The sequence below is a fragment of the Magallana gigas genome, chromosome 2, assembly GCF_963853765.1.
Source record: "Magallana gigas chromosome 2, xbMagGiga1.1, whole genome shotgun sequence".
Classification (NCBI taxonomy): Eukaryota; Metazoa; Mollusca; class Bivalvia; order Ostreida; family Ostreidae; genus Magallana; species Magallana gigas.
In genome coordinates this window covers 22774790-22787842 of record NC_088854.1, presented here as the reverse complement: position 1 = coordinate 22787842, position 13053 = coordinate 22774790, and the positions used below count along the sequence as shown (strand labels likewise).

Sequence of the window (13053 nt, the reverse complement as noted above, 5' to 3'; positions counted from 1 at the left end):
TATTTTTTGTAATATATATACATATATTGTATTTTTAAATCATATCTCACGTGAAGAGAAATCGGCCTTCATATAAACCACAATAAAATCCCCTCCCTGAAATGAGAAAGGAAACAATAATACAATAATTGATTTACTTTTATCATTCTTTTTTATAACAGAATATTTTAAAGTGTCTTGAATATATATTATAAAGGAAAGCAGGCATATTCAAATTTCGCTGTCCAGCTGCGTTGCTCGCAAACACGCCACTGGGAATTTCGCTTAGTTCACAGGAACGTTTGTAGTAATTGAATAAAACAATTGTTCTGTAAATTTAATATTGTTACCATCATGCATCTGCCAGCATTGCATTTGAGGCAAAAATTTCCCAACAAAATCAATGCAAGGAACATGTCGTCTGACCAAGCCATTCGGAAAGGAAATAAAATCGGCGGTATCGATTCGTATCTTTTAGGCTTTTAAAACTCAGGAAACAATTATCAGCATTTGTAAATAGATAAATTGTTGACTGTAAATAAGGCAATGAAATCATCTACTCTCTCTCTTTTTATCTCTTGTAAGAACAAAGAATTAATGTACATTTATGTTTACATGTAAATGGAATTCCATGAAAACTTGCATATAATTATCATAGCCGTAACTTCCTTCGTGATATCAGTTTTATTTTGATTTTAAATAACAGTGTGGGAAATGTTATTAATTTCACAGACATCAAACGTTTGTCTATAGATATACGTGTAGAATCTTTGATCAGATATTATATTTTATCAATCGAGTGAGTGCTATTTTCATTAACATGTGGCCATTAACATGTGGCCAGTTTTAAAGAGTACAATTCAAGATGTATCAAATGGATGATATCTCCAATATATTAAGAAAACCATAAAGATAATTTAAGATCTGTGTAAAAGCAATTGTGAAAGCCCTGCATAATTACATTTTTATTTCGGCAGATCTCTTATACAACTTCACTTTTTCATTTAAAAATGGCTTCCTACAGGTACAGTTTCCAAGCCCTCCACACCTTATACTTGAAGCGCGGCAATCCTTATGCCGACCTTGATTTTTTTCCCCTTCTGCTTGTTTTCTATTGAATCCTGATAAAGAATTTCTTCAAGAGCCTTTATTCTTTTCATTTGCTTGCTCCGTGCTCAGAGTTTTGCTTATTTTCATTGGTAAATGTAATCAACTCTAAGAGATAAGCTGCCTATATATACAGAATCCCAGACTAATGAACTCTGAAAATTGCGATAAGCGGACCGGTCTCGATGCATTACAATTTACCTCATATCCTTTCTCTCCAATTTTCTTTTTCGTAATGTTACACTCATTTCCAGGAATATGATGCTGTTGTGTTATTACATTAATCGGTGAAATCAAGAAAAACGAGGAACGAATAATGGCTGAACAATTCCGCTTTGAACTTTTCAGACGGAGCCACTTTCAGATTGAATAACCACTATACATTGTTTTAATTATACTGTTTGATTAAACCCGCTGATGCATAATTTATAACAAATGTTTACAAAGTAGGTTTTATTATCTGTCTACAGATTGTTTTCCACTTTTTTTTAAATCGTAGAATATGTGTAATTAAATATGATAGGTGGGAGTTCTTTTATGGGCACTGTACTAATTGACCAGATGATAAATTTCATATTCATAACTAACAATATTTTTACTATGCTTACGCTAGAAAAAACAAAACAGTGAATGATGACTCGTGTTCGATGTTTTTAATAATCAATATTAACGGAGCACCTTCGATTTGTGTTTGTTTTAACCACAATGTATACGTATCTCTATTAGAGGTTATTATCAACGAATCCCTATAGATGCTTGAGAATAACAAAGAGCTAATGACTCCAATCATGACACATATCAAGTATAGGCATTTACACATAATGACTTTTAGCTGGTACACAATATATGAGAACAGAGGAATTTCGAACAGTCTCTGCATGGAATGCTCTTTATATTGTTTACTTCCTATCAAGTAGATTAATTTTTATCATAATGGGGGAATACAGGTAGGCATGTTAAAGCTATCTTGTAAAATCTTTGAAATTTCAGTTGTTTGTTTTCATTTTATAATTCTAAATTCATTGAAGACTCATTATTGTCTTTTAGAAATACACAATCTGAATATTTAATCACATTGCATACAAGAGTACATAACATTTTATATGTTCCATTGATAAAAATAAGGAAGTTATGTAATGAACCAATACTTTTAATATGACCCTGGCTTTTTCTCTAAAGAAAAAAAAAACCTCGTTAATGAAAAACTACATTTGCGGCCTTTGGGATGAAAATGAAATAATATTTAATCAAATTCTTGGAATTAGATTATTAATTGATAAACAAACAGATGAGAAGAAACCTTGAACTTCAACAACTCGCAAAAGCTTTTGAAAAGCAACAAATCAATTGCTCCTTTTGAAGAAATGTGTCATATGGTATAATATTAGTGATTGGCGCAGCACGGAAAATGAGACGAGTAGGAGATTGTATCGTTGTATTTCATCTTTTTCGACATACCGGCGATGGATAAGTCATTTCACGTTCGTCTCATAGGTCAATTTGTGGACCATAGCTAGGGGATTGGAATCCTTTCTTTACCAGTAATACTTTGTATTCTATCTCTACGGAGGAATAATTAGATTAATCAAACTTCTGTCTGATTTGTGGTGGCTGAAACATTGGATGAATTTTTGTTGCCTCTTTTATCCGATCATAAAGGATTTATTTGCACGCAATATACAGTATTTATGATTTGCATGTGTGAATCCAGCGGCTGTTGTAAACCCCACACACCGAAAATGACAGATCTATCCTTAAAAGATTTGTTGCACTTTTTCGTTTTTTTGTGTGTTTTTTTTTTAAAGGTTTTCATAGTTACGTCATGTTTTAATACATGTACATGTAATAGTGTTATAGCGTCGCAGGTACGGCTTTTACGTGTATTACAATGTATTTTCATGTTAAACTCGTTGCAGACTCAAAAAGGCGTTTTGTGCTTTAAAAGAAAGGAATTGTGGGAGCCTACTATAATATTTTTCCCGACATGACGCAACACCTTATCTCATACACGTCATTCTAAACTTATAACCATTTAGATCCCACAATATGATTTTTATGATAAAAAAAATATGCATGCTTATTACATATGCATTACGCGGTAGGAGAGTATACTGCACGAAACAGTGTCTTGCAAAGTAAAACTAATCTGATTTACAGAAGATTGACCCCGAAAAATGATGGATGAATTATGTTACCGATTTTGACACCAACCTAAACTTTAGCCAAGGCCACGAGTAATTTGGTTAATTTAAGCACAATGAGTTAATGGGGTTGTTGTTGAAACCAAATTATGAAGGCAAAGCATCCTTGTGTCTGTAGACATACAATGTACATTTACTACCGGCATTGATGCATCTATTTTCTGCAATCCCATTTTGTGAAAATTATATTTTTTATTAATTAAAAACAATTCATGATTGTTATTACACAGGAGAAATTTCTGCATTCTGTATTTCCTTATTCTTAACTTACAAAGTCGTATACTGAATCAACAACGTTAATATATTCATAAAACAGGCCATACAAATTCTAAAAATAGAGTTATTTATGTTATAACACGTGTATACCCCAAATAGATATTCATTTTAAGGGAAAAATGAAGTGGACTGAGGATAAACTTAGAGCAATTACTTTTTTTTTTTATATCTAAAGTCTGTAACTCTGTCTTGGTCCATTGCAATTTCAGACAGGATTTTCCACGTATCCAAGATTGTGTTTTATTCCCTATTTGATTGCAGGATCTGGGTGCCCTAATTCTTCTGTGTCTGAGATCATTTTGAAATCTAATTTCGCCAATGGTTTTTTGTTCCTCCATATGTTTAAACAATCGCGACGTAAAATACCTAGATGTCAGGTATTGGCATATTTTCAAATTATTTTTATAATAATAGACAAAAACACAAAGGTCACTGCTTTTGTTCTTTTCCAGCTAGATGCTGCCACCCTATTTTTGTTGTATAGAATCTGCAATGTGGGTCCCGTGCCGAAAATCAATTTACAAATTTACAAATTAGCCCAAATACCTAAAATTATAGGTTTTATTATAGAATACAGGTGGGACTTCTTACTTATGTTGAGAAATGTTGCAGAGACCATACAAACCGCTATATACCTATCAATATTTTAACAATAGAGAATTTTGTTAAAGCACGCACATACTGAATAAGTAATTTGAAAATTTGCAAAATAAAGAAAAATGTTAATATACAACCTCTTTAAATTGATCCAAATAAACTTCCTCGATATATCATTTTACGAAAGAATCGTTTTTGAATTAATATTTAATGAATCGTGAAAGGAAATTCAAATTTACATTCACCTTAGTCTCATAACCCGTAATTTAAATTCTCAAAATAGTAAAAATAATGATATAGTGTAAAACGTTTTCGCCAATAAGTTTTCTTCCTTATTGTATGTTTTACAACTGCCTGTGGGAAGCTGTAACTGTTCCTTTCCACCAATCAATTGTTTTCTACAAATGCTAGAGAAAGGCCAGGAGGGTGATTGACTCTATTTTCGGGTCAACAGACGCCATTTGTAATTAGTGTCTTGGTACACACTTTCTGTTCAGTCAATTTCAAACTCTTCGCTTCGCATCCATTTCCAACGTCCAAAGTTCTTTTATTTCCTTTTCACTCTCTTTGAGGTTTTTTCTCGTACCTTGTCAGATACTCCTGTCATTTTCCCCAGCGTTTTTTCTCTGAATGTATGTAAAACCATTTTGTTGAGTGATAATTGTTTCTGTCGCCATGGATATTGTTCTTATCTGTTACGTTATTGAGACTTTTTTGCTAATATTCACTACGATATTCAATCTCTTCCAAGAAAACAAAAATGTGCCGTAGATTATTCAGTGATCGGTTGGCATTTGTTAGTCGATACAAGCATGGGACAGAGGACTGAAGCAACTATTGCACACACAGTCTGGCGGAGAGATCCGTTGCCCGTGGAGTTGGCGGATGACACGAAATCAATTATATTTGATAGCAGGATTATTAAGTTTATGCCGACATTGGTTGACATTAAGAATGTATGAAACGTCTCCTGAAATGTGACAAACAAACGGATGTTTAATTCTTTTAATTTCTCGATTCGTTTGTGTATTGTACTGCTTGTGTGTTCCATCGATATTAAAGGATGCTGTGAGATGACCTATATGACGTCATGACAGGGCATCATGCAGCTATTCACTCGCGTGGCATGTATGTAGTTACTATTTTTATACTCAAGTTTTTAATATCTTGTAGGCGAATTTCTTTCATGATTTAAAGCTATCTGTTAATTTTTAGTCAGGTGCTTCCTTTCATAACGAACTGTGCTTACTTTATGATTTCTCATATCGGCCTCTTACAAACATTCGACAGTGTATCCGCGTGTTTTCGTTGGAAAACGTTCCAAGACACTGCACCTCCTCGCCAAATTGTCGATGCTAATAGCTTGGTACAAAAATTGGGTGCACGGGCAATTCTAGTGAATTGTTGTTTTTCTATCTGATCTCGCAATTATTGTATTTGGATGAATGTAGACATTTTTCTGTTCAACATTCATGGTCTGTAGTTGATTCTACCCAGAAAAACCACACACAAACATGCCCTGGTTTTCTTCATCTAATAGTGACCTCCTTGTCTATTGGAAATTAACCGCGTAATTTGATCAGAAATGGTCTAACTGAGAAAGACCAAATTGAATTATATATTGACAATTGAGAAACCATTGTCAACGAAACGCTTTTTGCGTTATCCTCCTCGGAAATGCGATACCATCTGAAACAAGGCCTTCCAAAACGCCCATTCTACTTTCTACGAGTAAGAAAACATTTTGTAGCTATATTAAGCATTTTAAAGATTTTATGAACATTCTTGTGAATATGCTTTTAGAAGAAATTTGATTCAAAATGCTTTATCATCAAATTACCATCAGCATACAATCGTATTTATTGTTTTTCTATCCACTCGGTTGGGTCGAAACATGGTGTAATACCATTTACAACTTACATGTATCAACACATGCTAGTGCATTTTTGAAATGTATGAAAACCTCGATCATTGTTTGCATGTCTTAATACTTTTAAGGAAGTAAGGTTTGAGCCTCAATCAAAATATGGAAAAATGAAACGGCAATGAAAATAATCAGGGGCCTTAGCATTTAGAATTGACGCCTTTACATGCTATCTTATCGTTAAAAAATCTTCTGAAAAATTTCCATTGCTTCTGATTCTAAAAACCTAAACACAAGGTAAAATAACAACACCTTCCCAGCAAGTAAAAATACCGACAGTATCAAAAATCAAATGATCGATTCGGATTACCTCATGGCTTATCGTCCATTATTTTTATTATTAACCCTTTTCAGACTTGTTGCCTTGTAAATATTTTGTTTAGTATTAACGTATTACCAATCAGTGTAATCATTGAATTACGCAAAATCTAGGAAGATTTTGCACAAAAGTACAGCAACATGGGGAAAACATTCTTTTAGCATGCGAAGCAAAGGAAAATGTTGTTTGTTGCATACTTGATGATCGGGTCGGGGTTTTGTACTTTTGTTTAAGCAAGTGCGAAAAGAGTATTGAACATTCTTTTAAGCATGCCATCAATCTTGCATCGTTGACGTCAAGAACGTTGGATTTAAATATTTAATAGCTTTTAGGATGACTGTACATAAAAAAAATATGAAGTATATATCATCTTAAATTCGCCATCTGCTTAAATAAATAGAGATACAGTATTTTGCTTTTAAGACTTACGGGTATGTGGCATTTATATTTAAAATTTCATATGATAGAATTTGTTCAGCAATGTCACTAGAAAGATCGATGTAAATACAAGAATCAAAATCAACATATAAAAATACCAATGCTACTGTGTCCTCAGAGACCTACATTGAAGTTTGGTAAAACTCTAGGTAACTGGTGCTTCAGACATGATTCACCGCTTCCATTGTCTCCTAGCCACTTCCGCCCTGTGTTATCTCGTGACGTGTTCGGCTGATCATGATTCTTGTTCATTTAGGCGCATTTGATTCAGAAATTGAGATTCGAGCACGCTATCTAACTGATAAACTGTCGATGATATATAAGCGGATGGCGTTCAAAATCCGTTACTGTGACAAACCTCTTTGCGTGTGTAACAGCTGAGCTCTGCATGTGGTGACGTCATTCAAAATGGTAATCATTTTCAAATAATGAAACAAAAACACCTAGTCATTCTTGCTCATTTGTCATCAAAAAGGTCACTGGGGTCTTACATGTAACTAACAACTAATCAATTTTATAAAAAAAAAAATAACAAAATAACTTTTAACGGGCCAACTTTTATAAGAGACACATGGGAAATTATTTTAATTCATTGCTATTTAACTCTGATCATTACAAAATGAATGGAAACCTTTATAACCACTGAACAAAGACATCAATTTTACTTAGAGCCATTTTGATATACATTTTTTCTTCCTCTGCAGCCATGTCATGGTATTTGTACCTTCGTAGGATACATTGTACACGTAATTACATTTGGATAATTTTTAAAACATTTTTAATGTATTTATTTATCTGAATAAGTCCAGAACGTGTTTATTAACGACCAAGTGACAATTAATGATATACATTGCAATGTGTCCATTTTTATAGCAATGTATGTGTCTAGGGGTGACCCGCAAGATTCAGTCTGTTAGTAAAGTAACCCACCGATCATGTTACGTAATGTTAGAGGTAAGATTATCGGTTAATGTCAAACAATGGCTAAATGAGATGCCAGTGGTACTAATAGGTAACACCACCCCAGTCCATATTTATTAAGTTAGGAGAGATGTTGCCTATCTAAATCTACAAAGTTGAAGAGAGTTGTAAGATCAGCACGTGTAAGGACTTGGTCTTCGGACATGTTAAGCGTGTAAGGTAATTTCATTGTCTCTTCATCAATTTCAAATCTTGCTGTACATGTTTATGAGATATATATCATTTCACTATCTTGGTTTGCTATATGTACATTATCCGTATAAGTTTTTGCATGTAAAATTAATCCCCTCTCAAATATGAACCTAATATACCAACTCTCTCTCTCTCTCTCTCTCTCTCTCCTCTCTCTCTCTCATACACACATTCAGATTGAAAAGCAGCACATGACTAAAAGAAGTATTTTTCGTTATTCAAACTGGTTAAAATTCAGAAACTCTCTGACAAGAATCCTTAAAGCTTGTTTCTACTGATGTTTTTAAGTCGTGTTTGTTTTAAATAGACACCACAGGGAATGTTGCTTCATTTTTTATTGGCAATTCCTTGACATGGGCTATCATGTATCTATTAAGCAAGAACGAATTTAATTTCAGAAGCGAATGTTATGTAAACCATTTAATAAGTAAACCTACTGGGTGTGTATACTCATGGTTATAGATTGCAACGGAAGATTTTGTTTAGCTTCTATGTTGATATTGCTCGGGTTAGTTTACATTTTCCAAAAAGCGAGCCACTTACCGTTTTAGAGATAAAAAAATCTCGTCTGTGCAAAGAGATACATGAAGCTGCGCTCCAGGATTAGGATCAAACGTTTTGCAAATAATCTTAAACATTGCGCAGATGACTCTCTCCTCACTCGCTGCAGGTATTGTGTGTTTAGGCGTACAAAACAAAGCCAATTATGTCATTCAAATACAAGTCGCTCTGAGTCAGGCCTGATCATCATGGGATTGTGCTGCCTTCCACCTTTTTCATGATTGCGTCATGATTTCTTGACTTCGAGTTACACGTGTTTTGATTTTGCCCTCATCAGGAAATCACACGTTAAGTACTTAAAATCCATTAAAAAGAGTGGGATAACTATTGACAAGATCTGTTTATTTTTGCATACGAGTGCCCCGCGTGCAATCAGATTTTTTCGCAGAAAGTTGGATAAGACGATCTCTGCTGACAGGGTTCCCGCAGAAAATGATAGACGGCCAACCTCTAAACATCATTAATGTCAAAATTCATCGGAGATGAAAACAGGGAGACCTACACATTGTTACAGGTTTAGCTAGACCGGGCGTAATATTGTATCAGTGGTCGCGAGTTGATTTCTATGGATATTGTCACAAACTTTGGATTTAATTACTTTCGGATTTAGAATGGATAAACTCGGCAGACATGGAAATGAAATAGGTGAAAAGTTTTATTGTTTGCTATGATGATTTATTTTTTTCATTAGGACTTTCTTATTTCTCATTTCCTCTCTTTTCAGTTAATCTTATTATAGCATGGAAAATTGTAAAAGCTTCTAATTTTCAGGATTTTAACGCATGCCGATGACTGTAGTAGTATTCGCAATTGATATTTAAAGTGAACTAAACCTCTCTTGAAATATTTGATCTTTTTAATAAGTACTAGTCTGTAATTGTGTATTGTTTATTTTTTGATAGTTGATTTGGTTTGATAACTTATAAAGGAAATGAGGGTGGCATATTAACCCAAATCATATTTTTATAAGGTTAACTTGGTAAAAAGCAGCTGGAGAGTGGGGGTGTAAAAACAAGTGTCTCAGACTGATAAGGGGCGATTACTGTGTGTGGTGGTACATTTTGTAATACTGGATAATTAGCGACACACCACTGTGGCGGAACGAGTGTCGAAGACCGGGAAATAGACGCGATCCATCTCCACAAGTGGTAGCACATGGTTTCGATTACCTGCATACATCTGTGCATTATCACTAAGAAAATGCGCGAGGATGATGTTTGATTATCACTCGGTAGGACGAAAAAGACGCAGTCTCAGTAACCTAATATTAACCTAATATTGCATCGATAAAAATAACAAAACGAAAGCCAAATGTTACCCCAGATGATTAACCGCGATGAAAGGAAAATTACGTTAATTTGTGAAAGTGACGTAAAAACGATAAATTGTTACATCAACGATCTGAACATTTAATTTCTTTTAAACCTTCAATTGTATGTCTTATAAAATAATGACTGTTGTAAAAAAAAAATAGATTCTGAAAAATTCTGCCAAAGGATTTATGTTTCTAAAAGTCCAAATCGGGTGATCTAATGATGTAAGGATGTGTTAACGATACAGGAAATTCAATGGTTGGAATTGATCAAGATTGTATGCTGTAAATTACACCTAAACGGGGTTAATTATTGAGCGATATCGTGTTCTAAATTCGCTGTACATCCGTCATTATTGCAAATATTTGTATATCTTACATGTATTTAATGAGATAGGAGCCAGAATCATGTACAGGAGCGGCACGAATATGACATTACCCCGTCTGGTTGTTTGATTTTCCTCGGGACGTAAATGTTTTAGAAAGTGCAGTTTAGTCGATTAAAGTACAGAGCCCTCTATGTTCATTTACTTTGGTTCTCTTTTATTTTTAATCCCGAAGACAACGTGGGGATTTTTTTTACCCATTCGTTCTGCGGTAGCTAGCCCAGAGGATGCCGAAGTCTCATTGATTTTCTATAGTTTCCAATGATTGATAGCAATTTGGTTCTTCGTTACCGACAGGGAAATTGCAATTTTCTTGATAATTATAATTGAATTACGGTAGTGTTTATGTGTTAAATGTTAGTACCCTGCCACGCGCATTTCGGAGCTGGGTGTCTATAAGGTAATAATTATGCATTATTTATGAAGAAACAAAGAGATTGGAACGGCACCCGCGGCGAAATCATATACTTATGGTCGTAATTGGAAGTCCATAAACCGTAACCCTATTATAAACATATCTAAAATTTATGTTGGGAGGGATCTGTGATATGAATGCTCATTCATTCTGCAGAAATATTTCACTAACGCAAATATACCAATAAGTATTTATTTTCTGAAAGCAATGAACATACGCAGGTTATACTATTCTTCAAGAGTTACAGATGGTTTTAAAGGTATGCAAAATTGTAACCCGTTTTTCCTCACGGTGTTAATTCACTAATAGGTGTTTTTATTTGAATTGAAGGGTCTGAGAGCACTATACAATTACGAATTAAAAATAAAAAGGACGACTTAACATGTTTCATTGCTATTTCACGGAACAATTAATTGTTATATGTCATGCTTGATTTTGTATGATGGTGCAAACTTATTAGGAGATGTATTTGATGAAAATTGGTGTTTAATTATTCTTACAACTTATATACAATGTATGAATAAACAAGACATTGAATCTTTATTAGATCATTTAACAACACTTATTTATAAGAGCTTGACGAAAAAATGGACATTACCTATCGATACAGTTTGGTAACGGTGTTCTTTATAACGTGTTTATAGAACGGACATCATTTTTGTAGCGATGCTGTTTTTTATATTATGCGTTTACAGGACAGTTTTTTAACGTTGTTAGTTAATTCTGTTTACAGGATGAACAGTATTAATATTATTGTAACGGAACGATACTATTTTATATTTACAGGATGGACAGCATTATTGGGTCTGTTGGACGGGTAGCCAATGTCAAGGTTCGGAATGATGACGATCTGATAGACAGACTCAACCATTTCTACACCACAGGTATCCTCATCATCTTCACCGTGGTGGTCAGCGCTCGGCAGTACGTGGGCGACCCCATACGGTGCTGGTGTCCGGCGGAATTCCCCGGCACCCACGTGGACTACACAAACAATATCTGTTGGATCTCAAATACATACTACATACCGCTAGACGAGGTAAATTAAATGTTAAAGCACAGAAATAGAGTTGACAAAAATCACATATTGTTTGAAAGCTGTTTCTCGATATTTTTTTTTCATTTGTGGTAATCCCACCTGCTACTGTATTATAATCTATTTCAAAAGCATTTATTAACACGAGAAGTAACATCTGAGTACAAGTATTCGTAATAAAAGGCTTGCTCCGAGAGGATTGGCACTACGTCATTGTCTATTTTAAAATCTGATGCGATACAATACTTCATGTTTTTCTTATTCCAAGAATAAACTACCTCTTCATTTCTTTTGTATTCTTAAGAAATGGAGCTCAGTAGGTCATATATAGACTCAATAATTTGCCTCTAACAATAGATATGTCAAATTATTTTCTTTTTTAATGTTCAAAGATAGAGTCTGTACCTGTATCTTTTTAAATGAAACATATTGTGTAATATGTTACGAACAATAAAATATTAATCCAAATCTAATGCTAAACAAGACTACAATATGTACAGTGTGACGTTATAGATGAGTTTTAAACGGTTGTTTCCTGTCTATCTCAATGGATTATTCTGATTTTATTTTAAGCATGATTAATTTTTCTGCGTTGGGAAAGAAATGAAATTATTTTATGATTTATGATATTAGCATTCTGATTTCATATCCCCTAAGTGTTCTTACGAGACGCCAGTAGTATTTCCCCTATCCTTTATGCAAATTTGTAAAACTGACAATTGGTATTCATCAGTTTTCCTTTAAGATATCGTTAGACACGCTAAGAGGACCCATAAAGTTGCTATTTGTTGTTGGTATACGAAGGCCCTACTAAAATAATTCTACAGCGAGAGATTTTATGAATCATGTTTAATGCAAGGGAAAAAATAAATAGACAAGATAAACATTTCGGAATGTTTCTCGATTAGCACTGCTCAATGGGACAACTTTGTATATTTTCAGACCAGCGCTCCACGCCAAAAATGGAGTTTTTTTTATCTCGATAACGAATGGATATTCCATTAGTATGCCACCAGTAGCGGCTAAATATCTAAGATTCGCAGCACCTCACACAAACATCGAACATTAGCAGATTGCATGCATCTTCTAGAGCAAATGCATTTGATGTTATCTGGAATTTACTTTAGATTAAGTAAAGAATATATTTTGCCACTATGCAAAAATAACCGTCTTAGATTTCTTTTGTTTCATCCTGTTGCATTACGCCTAAATTTATTGACTAATCACTAGCCTTAATGCTAAGTTAAACTGTTTGTTTAAGTTCATTGCCGGAGATGCTAGAAAGTCTGCATTAATCTGATGATCTCTGGAAGTGCATTCAGTGTAGTT

At 34.0% G+C, this 13053-nt stretch overlaps 1 protein-coding gene across 12 annotated transcripts in view; it reads left to right on the top strand.

Annotated features, from left to right (window-relative positions):
* Window positions 1-13053, top strand: part of LOC105338403 (innexin unc-9) — a 58425-nt gene that overhangs the window by 41670 nt on the left and 3702 nt on the right. For 8 of the 12 annotated variants that reach the window (XM_066075664.1, XM_034446180.2, XM_066075661.1 and 5 more), the window contains one exon: window positions 11475-11727. In XM_066075664.1, the coding sequence (XP_065931736.1) occupies window positions 11475-11727 (253 nt within the window). Of the gene's footprint in view, window positions 1-4659; window positions 5289-7853; window positions 7982-8710; window positions 9221-11474; window positions 11728-13053 lie in introns of those variants that run through there. The other 4 variants (XM_011443506.4, XM_066075666.1, XM_066075662.1 and 1 more) reach the window with 4 other exon arrangements.